General features: G+C 35.7%; 1 protein-coding gene across 2 annotated transcripts in view; it reads left to right on the top strand.

Annotated features, from left to right (window-relative positions):
- The window catches only part of GLS (glutaminase), a 61,768-nt gene that overhangs the window by 24,046 nt on the left and 19,361 nt on the right, over nt 1-18,361 (top strand). For both annotated transcript variants that reach the window (XM_041403801.1, XM_041403802.1), the window contains exons 8-14: nt 5,942-5,974; nt 6,229-6,287; nt 7,383-7,449; nt 7,986-8,036; nt 10,457-10,633; nt 11,687-11,818; nt 13,265-13,357. In XM_041403801.1, coding sequence (XP_041259735.1) covers nt 5,942-5,974; nt 6,229-6,287; nt 7,383-7,449; nt 7,986-8,036; nt 10,457-10,633; nt 11,687-11,818; nt 13,265-13,357 — 612 coding nt within the window. The remainder of the gene's footprint in view (nt 1-5,941; nt 5,975-6,228; nt 6,288-7,382; nt 7,450-7,985; nt 8,037-10,456; nt 10,634-11,686; nt 11,819-13,264; nt 13,358-18,361) is intronic.

The raw sequence follows: 18,361 nt of genomic DNA, 5'->3' as shown, positions 1-18,361 counted from the left end.
TTGTTTTCAGGGTGATTAAAATGTAGATTTTCTGTACTGCTTTTGCTAAGATACCATTTATCATTTGAATAACTAACCAAGCTAAATATATTCTGAAGACAATTACGTAGAGGGTCACAGGTACAAAACTACTTAGTAGTTGTAATTTTTGTCAAGTAACTTCTTTACAATCTGCAACTTATCATTATTGCTACTAACCAGTGAATTACATAATTCACATTTTTATTTGATCTAATATCAAACTTAGCTTTTTTCTGAACAAGGTGGCTTCATTAACGCACGTGTTGCTCTCAATTCCTCTGCATTTATTCATTTTATTTAAGGTGTTACTTACATGTCTTGAAAACAGTGTATGGCTCCTAAAGTACAAGAAAATTTAAATTCACTGTATATCACAGATTTATCTAATGATAGCATGTTAATAACTACAGAGAGCTTGTTGCTGTATTTCATGGCTAAGAATGCTTTTCCCTCCTTTGAGATTCATTCTCTCTCTCTGAGAAATGGATCTAAGAAGTCTTTCAATGTTCCCATACATCGTACTGAGTTGAGCAGCTGTTAGTAGATGTGGTCTTACACCCAGCTGTCCTTGGAGCCTGGCACAGATTATGATTGTGGATGAGGGATGATGCTTGGAGTAATCTCTATCAGAATATATTAACATGTAATATGTTAACATTTTAGGGGTAAGAAAGGCTCTTGGCATCACATACCTAGCTCTGAGTGCTTCCAGAATTTGGTGTTCCTGCCTTGGAACAGATCAGGGACCTAAACTGTAAAGTTACATTGTCTTTGCAATCCATAATAAAAAATAATTAGGGGTATGTGCATGTTAAGTTACACGTTTGTTTGAGTTACTTAGGCATGGCTGTATCCTACTCCTGGCATCTTAAGTGATTTTCCAAGTGCCCTGTGTTTGGGACTATACTGTATTTACATTTTGGTGCCTTAACCCCTGCCCCTGTTCTAATTGTACTTGCATTACACTCCACAGACTGTTCCAGCAGTTTAAAGCATGTGTCTACAATAAAAATGCTTTAGCAAAAGGACATCCTGCAGGTCACTTTTAATGAAATAAAGTTTAAAAAAAACCCACTGAAGACCTTTTCCCTTACAGTCCTTTGCCTGTATTACTAGTTATATAAATTACATAGTTATAACAATTTTCAAATAATTTTTATCAAAAGAAAATTGTAGTGGCAATTACAAGAGTTTATGGAAAAGTGGTATGAGATAAAACAGTAATTTTTATCATGTCTCCAAGGAAATACAGGTGCTTGAAAGGTGGTGATTCAACTCCTGTATGGATTTATTACAGATCCAGTGCAGCTTTCTGTACATCACATTGGCTGGGAAAAGTCTTTATTGCCTGTAGTATGGATAGATTTTACTGCTCTGATCTCTTCAGTTTTCTTAAACCTTAAACTCAGTTCTCAAAGCTTGTCAACTCCAGGAATATCAGTGGTTTTGTCAGGGACTTCCCACTTCCACATTACCTTTACTGACTGTCACATTGGCAGTGCAGGTGAGAGGAAGAGGAAGAGTTCAGAGAAGAAGGCAGATGGCAGTGGGTGGAATCACCAGAGAACAAGGGATTAATCTTGAGTCATTTTTTTGTGTGCTTTAACATTCCATCCGTAGATAAAAGTTTTCCTAACCTAACAGCAAAGGTTCAGGCAAATCTTTAGATCCTCTAAGTGCTGGCAGACACATGCAGACAGTGTGGACTGGAGTGCTCATTGAAGGGAGGTGTGCTGTGCTCTTGAATTATGTGGGAAGCATTTAGACATGTTGGCAATAGCAAAATTTATAGGTATTGCAAAAAAATAGTGTACAGGAAAATGAAAATCCTGATCTTTCTGACCCTAAAAAAACCCTTAGTTCAATGGAAGCTTATTTTCTTATATAAAACATGGAGAGAGTTGTGATATATTTAAGAACTTTCTAAATATGCTGATAAATCACAAAACAAATGAGGTGAAGAGTGGTAGAAAAAACCTGTCTAGCTGTGCCAAGAGTCTGTTTGCTGTCAGGATTCAGTTATTAGGGAACCTGTGCAGTTACAGCTCAATACCTGAGAGGTGGGAAAATGCATGGTTTATTTGACAATACAATTACAATAAATAGTACTGATTTAGCTTAATTGCTCTGTGCTGTCACTGGAGTTATCCTTCCTGAGAGACTGATGTGTAAATGTGCATACAAACCATTTTACCACGTGTTGGTGTTGTGATCTTCTCTGCCACATACTTGTCTTCACTTTGGTGACATTGCCTCTCTTCCTAGGTTACTAATTTTCTTATGGTAACTAATTCGGGTTAGAACTTACATCCATGTTTTTCTCCACTTTTTAATAAAACTCAAGTACATTGGATGTAATCTGACATTAACTATGTAGTATGTTCTGTGAAATAACATGTGTTAAGTGGTCACACATGCACAGAAGTGAAGGACACAAAAAAAAATCTTACAAGTGTTTGAAATTTTGATAGTGTTGGTCTTAGGTCAAATACTGTCTGTCACAGTGTACTCTCAAGTATTTCAGAGCTGAACATGGTACACTAAACTGTGAAGACACCAGTTCTCACAGAACAGGACCATCTTAACAAATAAAATATAAAATTGTGTAAGTAAAGAAAGCTGAAATAGCAACATTAGTAGTTAACTTCATGAAAAATGCAGACGTGTTTAAAAAAAAGTTTTCTTGCACTCTGACACTGAATTACGATTTTTTTGTTTCTGGGTATTTTCGTTACAGTATAGTGTTAGATTATAAATTCTGCTTTAAATAGTCCAGAAATTAATTTTTAAATAATCTTTATTATTAGATGACTATAAACTTCTCATGGTGCAGGTGTTTTTATTAGCTTTGCTTAGATTCAAAATTTAGAAATTACTTTAGTGAGAGACACGTGGTAAGAGCTTATATGGTCCAGTCACAGAAACAGTGTTGATCAATGAAAAGTGGCTAATATTAACTGCTTTTCTAATAAATTTTGCCTAATTTTGTTGTTGCAAGCTCTGGTAAGTATCTGTGGGTCTCTCTTTCCTATGTAGGCATGTAGCCTTTGCAACTGTTTATATGTTTTAGTAGAAATACAAGTAATACAGTACAAGTACCTTAAAAAAAAAAAAAAAAAAAAAAAAAAACCCTAAAAGATCACTAAAAACTGACACAGTCAAAAAATTCAAATTTATGATTGACAGCCATAGTGTCCATTGGGGTTTTAAGTGTTTACAAAATTGTATTGAGCTGTCTTCTGAAAGTTTGAATTTTCTGCCTATCAAACTGCTTCAGTCTTAACATTGTAAATTTAATTTTGTATTCATTTAGAAGTGTTTTTTTTCCTATGCATATACACACAAGCATGTATAAGTGTGTATATGAACATGTTCCCGTAAATGTACAAAGTGTTTGTGGAATTTAGTGCATGGAATGTTTTCTTTGGTGTTCTAGACAGGTTAAATTGCATCTGAACTTTAAAAATGCTATTTAAGAAATATTGTGCCCCCAAACTCATAGGTTTATACAATCAAACTTAAAATAAGAAGCACTTGTGGAAGAACAGAAGTTCCCTTGTCTCTTCTATTTGTTTAAATTATTATGGAAAAGCTGCTCAGTACTCTGAATGTTAGGATTTTATATTTGCAATTGAATTTTAATCATAGAATGTGTGTTGCCACTGTGTCTCTCCAGCTTTTTAGGAGGAGCAGGACACCTCTGTCAGCTGCTGGAAGAGGGGAAATAATCTGTTGGGGTTTTTAGTCCTCATGCGTATGGAAGCAGAGTTTCTTGTTTCAGTTACAAGTTGTAGTAAATCCCTGCTGAGGTTGGATCATGTGATTGCTTAAGCAAACAGTTCAGGTGTATGAGCAGTGGTTTCAGTAACAATGCTTTTGTGTGTGGTATGAAATACCTCTGCAAGTGCGTGGAGCATCAAGGACTACAAACTCACCATCTGGCTTAGTGTGCAGAAGATTGTCTTCCCAAAATACAAGTTTAGTTGTGATCTTTAAAAGGAACCTTTTTTATAAGAAGTCGATGTGGAAAAAGTTTGCATTGAGTCTTCTGCCCACCAATTTTATGTGCTGCTGGTAAAGCCATGTTTTTGTTGAGGGAATATTTTTTTCCACTGGGCAGAACGAAAAATGAAGTATTATGTATTTATATTTTTGCAGAAAGCATGATCCCTTTCTCCCTCTTTTCTTTTTTTTAACAAAAGAACCTGTTTCAATTTATTATACATGTCTAACCATACAATTATCAATGCAGCATCCCATAACTAATGCTGACCCACTTTCCCAGAAAAAGATGTTCATTGTGCATTTGAAAGGTTAAAAAGGTTTTTGTGGTTTAAATGTTGTTACATATTTTACAGCATTAGGATCTATGGAATATTTTGACAACTGCAACAGTTCAATGAAGTTGGTAATTTCTTCTTTTAATTATTTTTCATTGAACAGATTTGGAGTTAAATTTTTAAGATTTGTGTTCTGGTATATTATACAGGAACATTTTGATGAAATGTATCATGCATTTTTTTATCTAATTGAAAATTAGCTAGAGATGATTGCCTTTAGGAGTAAGGTTATTAGCCTTTAAACATAAGGTAACCACTGGCGCATAATTTTGAGAGAACAGTGTGATGTTCCTTTCACCAGTGATTGTACGTGTGTGTCTGCACATCCTCTTGTAGATGAGCTGGAGCATGGGCTTCCAAGATTATCTGCAACACCCTAATCCACATACAGAGTGGGAAATGAGACTGGCTTTATGCATTTCATTAAGTAAAATACTGGTTGATATAAAGCTTCCGTTTTTTCCACTTTCTTCCCCATCCCCACACTAAACACAGTGCAAGTAGCGTCTGGAATTGTTTGAGATTTGTTAGAGTCTTGTTATTCTAAACAGAGTGTCTTTAATATTAAAATTTTGTATTAACACATCTTCTCCAGATACAATGTTTCCACTTGTGTATGCGATGCCATTGGTTTTTAAACTTCCTCCAAAAATTCTACTTGGCTACTTAAAAAAATTTGAAAACTCCCCCCAGTGGACCATGTGCTATTCCCACTCCTCTTTGAATATTTTTCTATTGGAGTTTGTAAAAGGTCACCCATCAGAGACCTCTAAAAAATTAATGTCTTTAACTGGCACTACTAAATTTGAGAATGTTCTTGAACAAGGGAGGAAAAAATAAATCCTCAAAATAGCAACCCTCATCCTCCCTGAAAAACCCAAACCAAACCCACCCTAAGACTTAAGTTCTACTGTCATCCTTATTAAGTTGGATTTAGGTTTTCCTGTACATTGTTAGCACAATGATGTGCCCTCTGATGTGAAATTCTATTTTTCTAACTTTTTAAACAATTTTTAATAGGTAGAACATTAATCAGATATTTTTTAATTAATTGCCATTATTTTCATAGTTAGGGGTAACACTTCACTTTAAGTCTTCACTCTAAATTCTTAGTATGGGCACTGGCCGTGGAAATATTTTAACTTAAGTAGCCTGAACCTCCCTATGCTCAGCTCTCTTGGTAATATGAGAATACCTTTACCTTACTAATCTATAAAAAGTTAGCGTTTTTACTGTAATTATCCTGTTTGTAGTTACTTTTGTATTCTTTTGCTTTAGCTACTGCATTTACTTATGCTAAGCATGTAAAGTTGAATAGAGAGCACTTAAAATAAAGCATACCTTTTTCAATTTAAATTAATCTCCAGCATACAGGTGTTTAAGATGCATAGGAGTATTTAAATGATAATTAAAAATTTACTTATCTAACATTTAAATTTTTCATTAAAAGTGATTGTAGTATCTTATTCTTAATTAGACTCATACTGTAGTTATTTGCATTAAAATCCTAATACTGTTAAGTGAACTAACTTTGTTCCTTTGTTAACAATTTTTGTAAATTATTTTTTCTTTTCTTGCAGCAAGGAGCAAATAATGCAGAAAAATTTGACTACGTAAGTTAACATTATAACTTCTCTTTTTTAACTAACTTCAGTGGTAAAAGTTTAAGATGGCAAGGGAATTGAAAGTGAAATTTTAGTAATAAACTGGTTTTTGTCTTTGTAGATGTACTTGGTTGTTTAAATATTTAGTGATTCATATTGCATTTATGAAATGGTGTTGCAAGATTTAGTGTAAGGCTGGGGTGAAAGTTCATAACATTTTTATGTGTAAAAATATTGCTTTTCCTTGTCTTTGTCTGTGGCAGGTGATGCAGTTCATGAATAAAATGGCTGGTAATGAGTATGTTGGATTCAGTAATGCTACGTAAGTATTTTTTGTTCACAGTATGGTTAGGTGGAAAGTGGTTCAACTGATAACTGATACATTGGGTTTATGACAAAGTTCAGTTATTTAAATTTCAATCAGCATTTCATCCCTTACATTGGAGGGTGTCTTTCACTTAACAATTTACAACTAAAGTTGTGCATGTCTCTGACATCAGTCTGGCTGAATTTCACCTGAAAGTCTTGGTTACCTCTTTGAAAATGTCATTATTCTGTCTTAGTGCTCTGTTGGTGCTATGGCAATGAGAGCTGTAAGTGCAACTCTTCTCTTCCTGGCATTGATATTAAAAATTAAACTCTGCATGTTGGTGGCTGCATAGCAAATATTTAGGAAGCACAGTTGATACAACTGGGACGCCTTCTGCTTTTTTATTTTGCATATTGAAATTCTTTTCTCAAACAAACAGTTCCCCTTAGAAACTCAGTGTATAGCATTCCCAAACTTTTGAGAGGTTTTTCAGGCAGAATGGGGTAAACATGAAGATTCCCTTTAGCAGAGTTGCTTCCAGGTTGCCAACTGCAATGCACTGCAGAGGTGTTTTCCTGAGCTTTGTTGCAGTAAAAGGTGTGTCCTGTAGAAGGAACCAGGCAGGTGTTCCTCCTTTAATTATCATCCTTACCTTAATCATCCCAGTGAGGAGTGCAGCCATTATCTGGCCTGCTGTGTGATCCTCATGTTCCTCTGCTTTGGGCAGGGAACCATGACCCTTTCACTGTCCCAGTGTGGGATGTTCCATTCCACTGTGGCCTACTTAGAAATGCTTCCAAGATGAGGATTTTACCCTCTTTTGCCTTCTCTCCAAGGCAGCTTGTGTTGTGTAGGTAACCAGTACTGTGTTCATTTGGATGTCAGTGCTGATTCACTCCATCTGAGTGAACTGGGATGAGCTGCTGTGGCTACTTCTGTCCCATTTGTAGAATATTTGTGTTCAGAAGTGATGTATCCTTTACACGGAATTTTACTGAATTACATTATACACCTTGAGTTCAGCGATTTTTGGGGTTTTTTGGAAAGTCTGACATGTTGCCTTATATTTTCTTTTTTTTCCTTTTTTTTTCTTTTTTTCTCTTTTAGGTTCCAGTCTGAAAGGGAGAGTGGAGATAGAAACTTTGCAATTGGCTATTACTTGAAAGAAAAAAAGGTTAACCTTTTTTTTTCTCTTAAGTGTATTTTAAAGATGATGTGCTAAGTTTTATTCATTGTCTGTGAAGACTTTTATGTTATGTACAGTATGGCACAGATTGATACTGGATATGTCTTATTCATTTTATTCAAATGCTGTCATTTTAAAAGTGTGATGTTTATACCATCCTAATAAAACACCTCTAAATATTTTTCTGTAACATAGCCATAGTAATTTGTTTTATTTGTTGAAAAAGTATAATCTGCACTGTAGAGGTGACATTATACTGGATGCATTTTTCCATTTGCTTATTTAAAGATGTTGAAAACTATGCTGAAAAATATATTAATACCTCGTTTATTGATATTGCTGCAGTGTGTTATTTTTATAAGTCTGATGTCATGAAGTATTTCTACTTACTACATTTAAATATATTAAAATACACCTAATGCTTAGAATGCTGACAACAATATAGCTAAAGTTATGTCTATCTAAAAGTGATACTTAAAAAAACCCCAAAATTATCAAATGCCTCTTTTTTTTTCCTTCCTCAGTGCTTTCCTGAAGGCACGGACATGGTTGCTATACTAGACTTCTATTTTCAGGTAATTGGCTTTAAAATTGAGACTCACTGTAGGCTTAGAATTGCTGTTACAAGCAGTAGAAGCTGATTTGTGCCTAGACATGGAGGCTTCAATGACTTGCAGTTAAATGTCAGCTTCTGTTTAACTCTGGAAATGACAGATGTGTGTTTGATGTATCCAGATTTGCTTTTGCTTAGGTGATCTACTCAGGTGTCTTTGTTGCTAATACAAACTAGCAATAGTCTTTAAACCACTTGAAGTTAGAAGCTTGAAATGTCTTGTATTACTTCAGTGAGTTTGACAAAACACTTCTTCTTTGGGTTGCTGCTTCTTTTGGTGCTGTGGAGGAGTTTAACCTCTGTAACTGGAGAATGCATGCTGAGCTGTAGCCTTGAGGGAGAGCTACAAGGGAAGTAATGGGAATATCACCTCCTTTTGGTTTAATTCAATGCTTTTGAGTAAGAATATATATATATATATTTTTTTTTCCCTCCCCCATCCCCCCCATTTTTTTTCCTTTTTCACTTTCAGCAAGTTATTTACAACTGTCACAAAATGAGAACTTGGCAAGTGTGAGGTATTTCCTCAGTAAGGGTTTCCTAATGTTTAAACGTTCACAAGTCAGCCCTGCTGTGTAGAGTTCTCAAGAGGCAGTTCAAGTTGTGTTACTGATTCACTTCATCTGGGAGAGTTTAAAAAAAAATACAGAGTTCTCAAAATCTGTTTTTGACTTGGAGACTTGCTAATGCAAGTTACTTATGCAAATTATAAGCCATTATTTTCAAAATGCAAATTTTATTTGAGTCTTTTGTGTTGGGATGCACCTGCTCTCTTATATTTAGATTGGATGAGTGTTTGTGAAGTAAGGGATGTGTGATTAGCTGTAGTTGACCTCCTGTTGAGTTAGAAACTAGGTACAAGCTAATAGTCTACTCTGAACTTGTGACATAAGAGAATGTGTAATTTACATGAATTTACTGTGTAAAAATGCTGTTTGAATGCCTTGTATCCCGCTGCCTGATATGTTTTCTAAGTGGAAGCTATTCATAAGCTAAGAAATTCTAAATCTTACTTTGCTGATGTATTTTAATTTGGCCTCATTTTTGTGCATTCTGATCTCTGATTTAATGACCATGTGTCATTCTTTCTTTTTTCCCTTGAAAAATCCCCTTTTCACTCCGTGCTCAGGAAAAGGGTAGCTCATACACGAGCAGCATTTCTGTTTTCCTGTTATGGTACAATGCTTACCTTTCCAACACTCAGATTCTACTTAAAGGTCTAGTTATTTCTTTTCTTTGGGTTTTCTGTAACATTCCTTCCTCCCTTTTGTGACTGGGAACTTTCTAAGCAGGAATAAACGTATTTGCCTGTTATCTCTGTAAAGTGAGGATGGATTATTCTCAGTTTAGACAAACGAGGTACAGAATGCAGGTGCTTAAACTGAGAACCTAGAAACAATTTTTTTTTTGAAAGTAGGTGATATTGTGTAATACTTCATATGTTTAAAACCCAGTTGCCATTTTAGATGCGTCTCTGACAATCTCTTGATTTGCAACTCCAGTTGATTGGACTAGGATGTATTGAGTTTGGCACCCGGAAAATAAGAATTCCAGGTAGTAACTACTCATGCAAACGTGGCTTAGGTAACTTCATGAAGTATCATGTAATGACTGTTTGGCAGAAGCAGGAATACGAGCACTAGTTTGTTTACTTTTTAGAGCAGCATTTCAGCTTCAGGTTGAAACCAACTTATCTTTTGGTTTCTGCAGAAATGAGGCAGCATCAGGTGATGGCATCTTATCACATTTCCTGATGTGTCACCAAAGTATGTATAGTCTGTACTGAAGCAGGGATCCTGGGAAAAAACTATGGTGTGGTTGTATCGTTACTATATAAGAAATTAAATTTGAGAAAGGTGAAATAAGGCTGCATCAGCAGGAAGTGCTGGCATTAACACTTGCATGTGCTAGAATTTGCAGCTTTAAATTGGACTTCTAGTAACGTGTGGGATCTTCTAAGGCTTTAAAATAAAAAGAACCCACCACACAAAACAAGCTCAAATTGAAAAAAAACCAGTTGTTCTGTGGCTTTGCCATTTAAGCAGATGCAAAATACTTTTTTAGAGATTGTTTTTTACAGACCTCTTCCTCTCAAAGGAACATAAGGGGAGGGTGGGGGGAGGAATTGAGCAGAGACACTAACCCATAAAAATACTGTCCCCAGCTTTTAAGAGGGCTTACAAACACTGTCACTGGGATCTTTATAGTAGAAAGATTCAGACTGTAGTAATTGATGCTACTAGTGTAATCTGTAAGAAATGTTATGCTACAGGTGATTCTGAGATGTTATTTTAAGATTTCAGTATTTTGTTGATCCTGCTGTAGTTGGCCTTACTGTGCTAGAAGTACCAGTGCTTATAATCTCTATTTCTTTTCCATAAGCTTTGCTCGATAGAAGTAACATGTGAGTCTGCAAGTGTGATGGCAGCAACTCTGGCTAATGGTGGCTTTTGCCCAATCACTGGTGAGAGAGTCCTGAGCCCCGAGGCAGTCCGGAATACCTTGAGTTTGATGCATTCCTGTGGCATGTATGACTTTTCAGGGCAGTTTGCCTTCCATGTAAGTACTTTACAGCTATTAATAACAGCTGACCAGGAAGGTTCATCTGTGCTATTATTTTCTACGTTCTAGGGGTTGCTTCCTTGTTTTTGAGGCAGAAGAGAGGGAGTTACATGAATTGTTTAGAAATTGAGCACACTGTAAGGGAAAATCTCACCTAGGATTCATGGCACTACTAGTGTCACATACCTTAGAGCACTCTGCCTTCACTTCTGGAAATCCTTTTCATATCAAAACATAAATGCTGTTCCTTAGGAAAGGCTGTTCATGAGAGCAACAGGAACTGAAAACATGGCAGAAGAAATCCTGCTGTATGGGAGTCAAGGATAGCAGAAAGCCTTTGCAGACAGTTGTTTTTTCTTCAGTAACTCAGGCTCAGAAATTGTTCTTATATGTGTGAAAATGACTGTCATACACAGCACATTTACTCTGCCCCTGTTTTCTAGCAGTGTGTTCCTTACATGTTTATAATTCAAGGTGGACTGTATCTTATGCTTTCAGTATGTTTTTTCAGCACTTTTTGTTTTTTCTTACTGCATACATGTAAAATTGATTATGGTGCATTGAGTGACACAAAAGTTGCTTTTTGGAGAGCCATGAGGATGACACGTGTTGGTTCCAACTGAAAAAAGTAATGCCTTTGCTCAGATTGTAAATAAGTAGGTTATTGTATGATTTCATAGACACTTTCCAGTTTTCTCGTGGTTTTGTTTTTTACCTTTTCCAGTCAAGTTTTTTACAGGTTTCTACCACCTTATTGCAAGCTGTTTGTGAGACATATGCTTGTGCACTACTGCTTAGTCGTAATTACCTTTTTTTAAATAGATTTAAATTATCTTCTTTCACAGTATTATTGACTCACTGTATTCCAAACTGGATCAGGTTATTGTTTATCTAAAAAGAGATAAGTAATAATGGTTTTCCAGCTTCAAGTGCCTTCCAGCTACATGTTTTATAAATGCTACACAATAGTCTTCAGGAAAATGCTGATGCATTGTGTTACAATAGTGAGAAGCAATTGCAGAGACCAGTAATTCTCTGATTATTCTGTAGGTTGGTCTTCCTGCAAAATCTGGAGTTGCTGGTGGGATTCTTCTGGTTGTTCCTAATGTCATGGGCTTGATGTGCTGGTCACCTCCTTTGGACAAGATGGGCAACAGTGTTAAAGGAATCCACTTTTGTCATGTAAGCACCATTGCCCTTGGGGTTTTTTGGTTGTTTGGGTTTGTTTTTTGTTTTTTTTTTTTTTTTTGCTTTTGCGGCTGATCTACTCAGTTTACTGAGCTTCAGTTGGCATAGCTGAGATCTAAGTGAATTAAATAGTGATTTTTCATTGTTCCCTACATAGCAAGTTTCATCTGATCCAAGGGTGAAAGTCTAAGAATAGATGTTTGCTTTTTAGTAGTAAATAGCAATTGATTTCAGTGAGCATTAAAATGTGATGCCAGAAACACTGGAGAAATTGTTGTGGAAAAGCTTTGGGAAGGAACACTTCATGGGGTAATGAAAGCGCTGGACTCCAGTATATTGCGTTAAAAACTCTAGAGCTCTATTTATAGACTTTTTTTCCCTCTCTTGTTATAAAGTGCAGTTTTCAAAACACTGGAAATACAACTCTTTTTTCATTGCAATAAAAGAAAAAGACTGTAACAAAATACTTCCATTCTGATGTATTTTGAAATTGATGTTTGTAAACCATCTGACATAAAAGATGTCTTCATAGATGATACGCAGATGTTGGGCAAACTCTTCCCAGCTTCATGTTGTGCCAGTGAAAGAGCTATGGATAGTCTGCTGATAGGAGCATTAGAAGCAGGAAAGATTTTGGGGAGGACTTTGTAATGATTAGTTAAGGTGTTTTGTGAGAGAGGAGAATGTAAAATTTTTTTTGCCTTTTTTCTCCCTAAAACTACCTTGTAATGATGATTGCTTAACTAGAAATGGGAGGTTGAGCAGCAGTTAAAACTTTTCATACTTCTATTTATCTAACATTTACACAGCTTCAAATTAAGAAGTTACCAATTCTAGTTAAAGTGCTTTAAAGCTTCATATTAAATAGTCTGGTAACTTAAATCTAAATCCTAGAATAGAGGGGTAGGTGAAGGATTTACTGCATTGCAATGAGGCCTAAAACTGATACATGATTGTGGCATACAAGTAACATGAATGTAACATTCACTTTTAAAAATAGAACAGCATTGCCAAGTTTTGTAATATAGCCTTTCATGTTGTAATTCAAACTGATTGAGAATCCATTAGGTCACTTACTTCCTTGTTTCATCCTTTTGAAGTTGGATGTACTGGACCTAGCCTAGGCTATTTTTTCTGTTCCTGAAGTGTTACATACGGCTGGAGTAGGAATTTATTAAACTAGATATTTTGCAAATTTCCTCCTTGTTGTGTCCTTCTGTAAGAAGGAGTTTAAAGGTATTATTATAATTTTATCCTGTAGATCTATTATGTTCAAAGTGCCTTGTGGACATGAGTATTCATTTATTAAATAAACTTCCCTTCTTACTGGTTTAAGTTACTAGTATATGATGCAAAATGTAAGTGGCAGTATTATTATTAACTGAGATGCATTTGGCTGTCCTATGCAGATAATAATGCAGGTTCTCTAAATGCTTGCAGGATCTGGTTTCTTTGTGCAATTTCCATAACTACGATAATTTGAGACACTTTGCAAAAAAGCTTGATCCTCGCAGAGAAGGAGGTGATCAGCGGGTAAGTTGCTGTCTGTGTTCAGTGGGTATTGCTCATAGACTTCAGAGGAAAATATGGCAAGTTCTTCTCTAAATGCCAAACTGCTCAATGACATGTATTGCATCAAAGCTTTCAGATCATATAGTTAGTGTACATTATTAGTGGACACTTAACCTGGGTGGACCACGCTATCACAGGGTTTTGTGTAAGGAGAATTCATCAGTGGATTAGTAACTCCATGCAGTTCATCCCCCCTGCTAGATTAGGTGGATGATAACTGGTGGAAGTTGCAGAGTTTTACTGTACTGGTTGCCTTTAATAAAGACTTGACCAGCTGGTGGGCTTAGCCTTTCTGTTGTGTGCTGCAAGGCACGAGAGCTGTGTTTAGCTGTATTCTCACAAGGATATCTCTGACACCACATGACCTGCTGAGAGTTGCACAGGCAGTGAATTCAGGCATGAATAGTGCTGCAGACAAGAGCCTGCTACTTAGGGAGCAGCATAAGCAGTGTCTGGGAATGAACTGAATCCACTCCAGCTACATTTACTAATGATACAAGCATGAGGGGATTGAGATAAGGAAAACCTCTTTGTTTTCAATACTCTTAATGTTTTGACTAAGGTATGAAAATTTCAATACTGTAGAATGATTATTAAAGTGCTTCTATTTGCATGTATTAATCTAAAAATTACCCAGTTTTGAATTTAATTTTTTTTTGTAAGTGGAAAAGAGAAACTTAACAGTTTATGTGAAGAGCTGAAAAACTTGAGTCTGTTAGCAATGACTGCAAGTATGGATTTTTTTTTTTCCTTCAAGTACACTAATAAATAATGTATGTTGCTTGAACAACTAGCATTCCTTTGGACCAATGGACTATGAGAATCTCCAGCAAGAACTTGCTTTAAAAGAAACAGTATGGAAAAAAGTGTCACCTGAATCAAACGAGGACATCTCCAGAACCGTAGTGTATAGAATGGAAGGTCGGGGAGAGCAGAACTAAACAAATGGGTTCTAGTTCCATTAAATTCTTCATTTTAAAAACCCTCAAGCATCTCCAGATTTAACTTTGATTTGAATATTGTTTACCTGGTGTTTCATTTATATATACATTTTGTGTAACTTCTGTATGCTATACCAAAAAGATTGTCAAAGTTCAAGGGTGTGTGGGGGAAAAAGCATGTGCAAACAAACCCAAAGCTGTAAACTGACTTTTGTAGTTACTTAGAACATACTTAGTTTAAAAAAAAAAAAAGTAAAGGTAAGTCTTAGTGTTTTCAAAGATACACCACAAAAGTGGTATGTATCTGTTTATTTTGTTTATATCTGAGAATTTTAAGTATATGAACTTTGAGGCTGAGCAAGAGCTGTGTTCACTGAGCAGGGTCAGCATGTAAAGATAGAATATTAATTAAAATATAAAATAGTATTCAGTAAAATACAGCACATTCCTGAATTTCTAAATAATTGTATATTAAGTGGAGATAGGTTCTGAGTCATATTATTACCATATCAGGGTTACTTTAAGATGAGCTTTCAAATTTGAACCGAAATGGACCTTTTGCATATGCCATGCCAGTGAAGATTATTTTTTCTTTTAATCAAACCATTAATAATTACTAATGCCAATGCTGTAATAAAGAGAGCAAAAATGCCTGGGCAAGAGTGGGAGAAGTGGGGAGGAGGAAGAGTTAAAAAAACCTGTCTTGTTTGCAAGGTAACTAATGCAGCAGAGAGATTTCTGCCCCAACTATTTGGAGTGTCTCTCTTGCAGCTTGTGCTGCCAGCTGGTAGTTATGACTCAGAAGTCTGCCTTATTAATAGTGCTGTGCTCCACCCTGGAAAGGAATGTGAGCAATCTGGGCTTTAGACTGGTAACCAACTGAGCAGTGAGCAGGAAATATGTTCACAGGCAAGCAGATAGGTAGATCTTACTAGAGCTCTTTAGAGCTATTTTTCAACCATTAATGTGTGCATATGTTCATATATGAGGTTTCACTTACACAGGAGCAAATTCTTAAGAAGTTATCATTAATTGCTATTTTTTGGAAATTATTTTGAGTTTGCAGCTCTATCAGCTTACTGAGAAAGAGGACTTGCATTTTTCTACAGGCAGCTGCATCTCTTAAGCTGCCTAATTTGATAATTTGAGTATCTTGAGTAGGATGTAGCTCCAAATGATATTTTTAAGCTTCAGGTAGGCTCAATAGGCAGTTCTGAACAGAGGTCAAAGACTTGTTAAATTCTTAACACTTGCAGGAAATAGATTCTTAATAATGCAAAAAATCTTAGAATAGCATTCTCTATGAAATTTTCTCCTCTAAATTTATAAATAATCTGATACATCCCATCCTTAGTACACATTACAGAGAGTCCAGGTTTATCAAACTGGAGAGACTTGTGCAAGCCATGATAAGAGGATTTTAAGAGACAGTGACAAACAATTCTGTAGTTAACACCCTCACCTCTTCTCTCTGCTCCCTTCCCCAGTCCCTTTCCTTTTTTTTTATCTATAACTCCAAACTGATATGTGAGTTTTGCCTAATGGCAGAGTTAGTTTTTACCTGCCGTTTTTTGACCCATCTGGATGTTCATGAGTTTAGGAAGATGCCTAAAACAGAGCTGATGTTATCTGAGACAGCAGGCTTCTCTTAATTATCTGTTTAGGTATTGTTAATTTTGCATAAACATTTGACAAAGTTCTGACTAAACCCTGAATAATCTTCATTTAGCAGAGTATTGTAAAAGGATGGGCTTCCTGTCTTTGAAGCCTAGGATGGAAATATATAAGCAAAACAATAGAGAACATCAATTTTCAGTTAATTTGATGCCCTACTGGGATGAAGAGGTAAATCTGTGGTGTTGATGTCAGTAATAAGTGTCAGTCATGAATTGCTGAATAATAACTATTTTATAATCTTATCTCTGGTGATAAGGTTTGGTTTGTTAGTGCTTATCCTCAAAATAAAGGCAAAGTCTTGAATTACAAAAATGTCTTGCCTGTTTGAGGATTTTGCAGTAAACTAGTAGCTACAGAGACAAAGCAAGTATTCAGATCCTGCAGAACTACTTTACCTGAAATACCCTCAGTTGCAAGAGGGAGCATAATGTGTCTGTGCTGCTAATGGAAAGTATTTACAGTGGTGACATGTTGCTGGATGACTTGCTGATTTAACTAAAAATGGAAAAGGCATGATGCAGGATTTGCTTGATCTGATTCTGCCCACCTTGATTTTTAGTACTGTTTGAAGCCACTTCTAAAGATGTGGTTGAAGGTGGACGATTTTTCCACATGTAAAACTTGTGGTAGTTAAGTCCTGCATGGAAAACACAAAAATAAGAAAACTACTACGTCTTTAATATGCATAATAAGAAAATTTAGGGTACAGCTTAAACAATCTGTAAATATATATATATATATATTACAGTTCTGTAATATATACTTTTGAAGCCTGCCTCAGAATTGAAGGCAGCTTCTAGCTAGGAAGGGTCAGGAGGAGACTCCTCTGAACCAACAGTTCTGTAACTTGCCCACACTTGTAGTTTCTTGCCCTGGCTGCCACGTGTGCAGATGGCTCCTGTTCCTGCAGGGCACCTGGGGCCAAGGTCACCACCACGGGCAGTGGGAGACGCCAGGGCCACTGAGAGTTATCATTCCATGTGTGAAGTCTGCAACGGTTTTAGTGTTCACCTGTGCTACAGTAATAGCAATTCTTGATATTCAAGCATTTTAGCTGTTTGTTTGTTTTTCTTTGTCAGCATCATTAACATTTCATTAGAAATGTAAATGCTTTTTAAAGATTTATTTTAGCATTTGTGTTGTACCTTTTGGCTCAGTTGTTAAGTTACCTGTCTCGTTTTCCATTTTTCATTTGCATTGTATGTTATTTATGTATCTTGATTTCCAGCATGCTTATTTTTGTATTGTTTAATAAATTTATTTTAAGCTGATTTTTTATTGTATTTTTTTTTTTCTCTCAATGGAGAACAGATTTGTTCAAACACATTTTTTAGGTTGAAGTTGATATAGTGAGTACTCTATAAAAAAAAGATTTTCTGGAAGAGTAGGTGGAATAAGCAGATTTAGTTAAACCAGTCATTGAAAACTTCCCTAAGATTTTGTGAACATTTTGTACAACAATCTAATTATTTTTCTGTTTGAACTGTTTTAGAAAGTTGAAGGCAAAAATCAAAGTGGCAAAACTTTGTCACCATGACTTTTTTTAATAAAGAAGTCCTGGTGCAGTAGAATTTTAACATCACTGTATATTTGTCTGGTTTTGAAGATACTGATTCAGCCACATGGAAAATATATGGTTAATTGTGCCAGTGCAGTGAAGGGAAAAATACAGCTTGTAATAAATCACGTGTAGCAAGGGAGGTGGTGCAAGCCCCACGTTGTTTTGGTAGTGATGCTGCCTATACTGAGGATGGTCAGAATTGTCAATTTAGCTTTTCTGTAGACTGGTTTATAAGCTGCAGTTATTTGTTCTATGGTTGTAAAATGAGCTCTATGTTCATTATACTTAAGAACATCACATGTCAAAAGAGTTTATTCTGTAAAAGTCATAAAGATGATGAAAGGAAAAAGAGTAGTAGGTACAAAGAAAGAGCCATAGGTGATTTACTGTAGAATTTTTTTGGCTCTTGTATTTTGGTTTTCAGCATAAATTTGTGTCAGAAGACCAATGGGTGGGTAGAGGAATAAAAAGGCAGTGGATTCAGAGGAGGGTGGGTGGGAGGGGGGAATGGATTGGGGGGAATGGATTATGTTGCTTTTTTATTGCTCATATATCTCTTGGTCTTGATACATACATGTCATTGATGCACAGTAATTTTTGAGCAAAGGAATTAATTATTAGCATAATTTATGTATGATGTTTTAGTATCCTAAAAACTGTTTGTAGGCTTTCATTGTTTTTTTTTAATTTTAAATAATATTTCTGTAGTTTTTTGAAGGTTCAGAATCAGTTATTGCAGTGAAACAAGAATAAACTTGTTTCAGCCAAATTCTTATTAGAATGACA

The sequence above is a fragment of the Onychostruthus taczanowskii genome, unplaced genomic scaffold (assembly GCF_017590055.1).
Source record: "Onychostruthus taczanowskii isolate IOZ18803 unplaced genomic scaffold, ASM1759005v1 scaffold20, whole genome shotgun sequence".
In the NCBI taxonomy this organism is placed as follows: domain Eukaryota; kingdom Metazoa; phylum Chordata; class Aves; order Passeriformes; family Passeridae; genus Onychostruthus; species Onychostruthus taczanowskii.
Note: the sequence above shows the minus strand (reverse complement) of the source record. Positions and strands in the feature narration are given on the sequence as shown.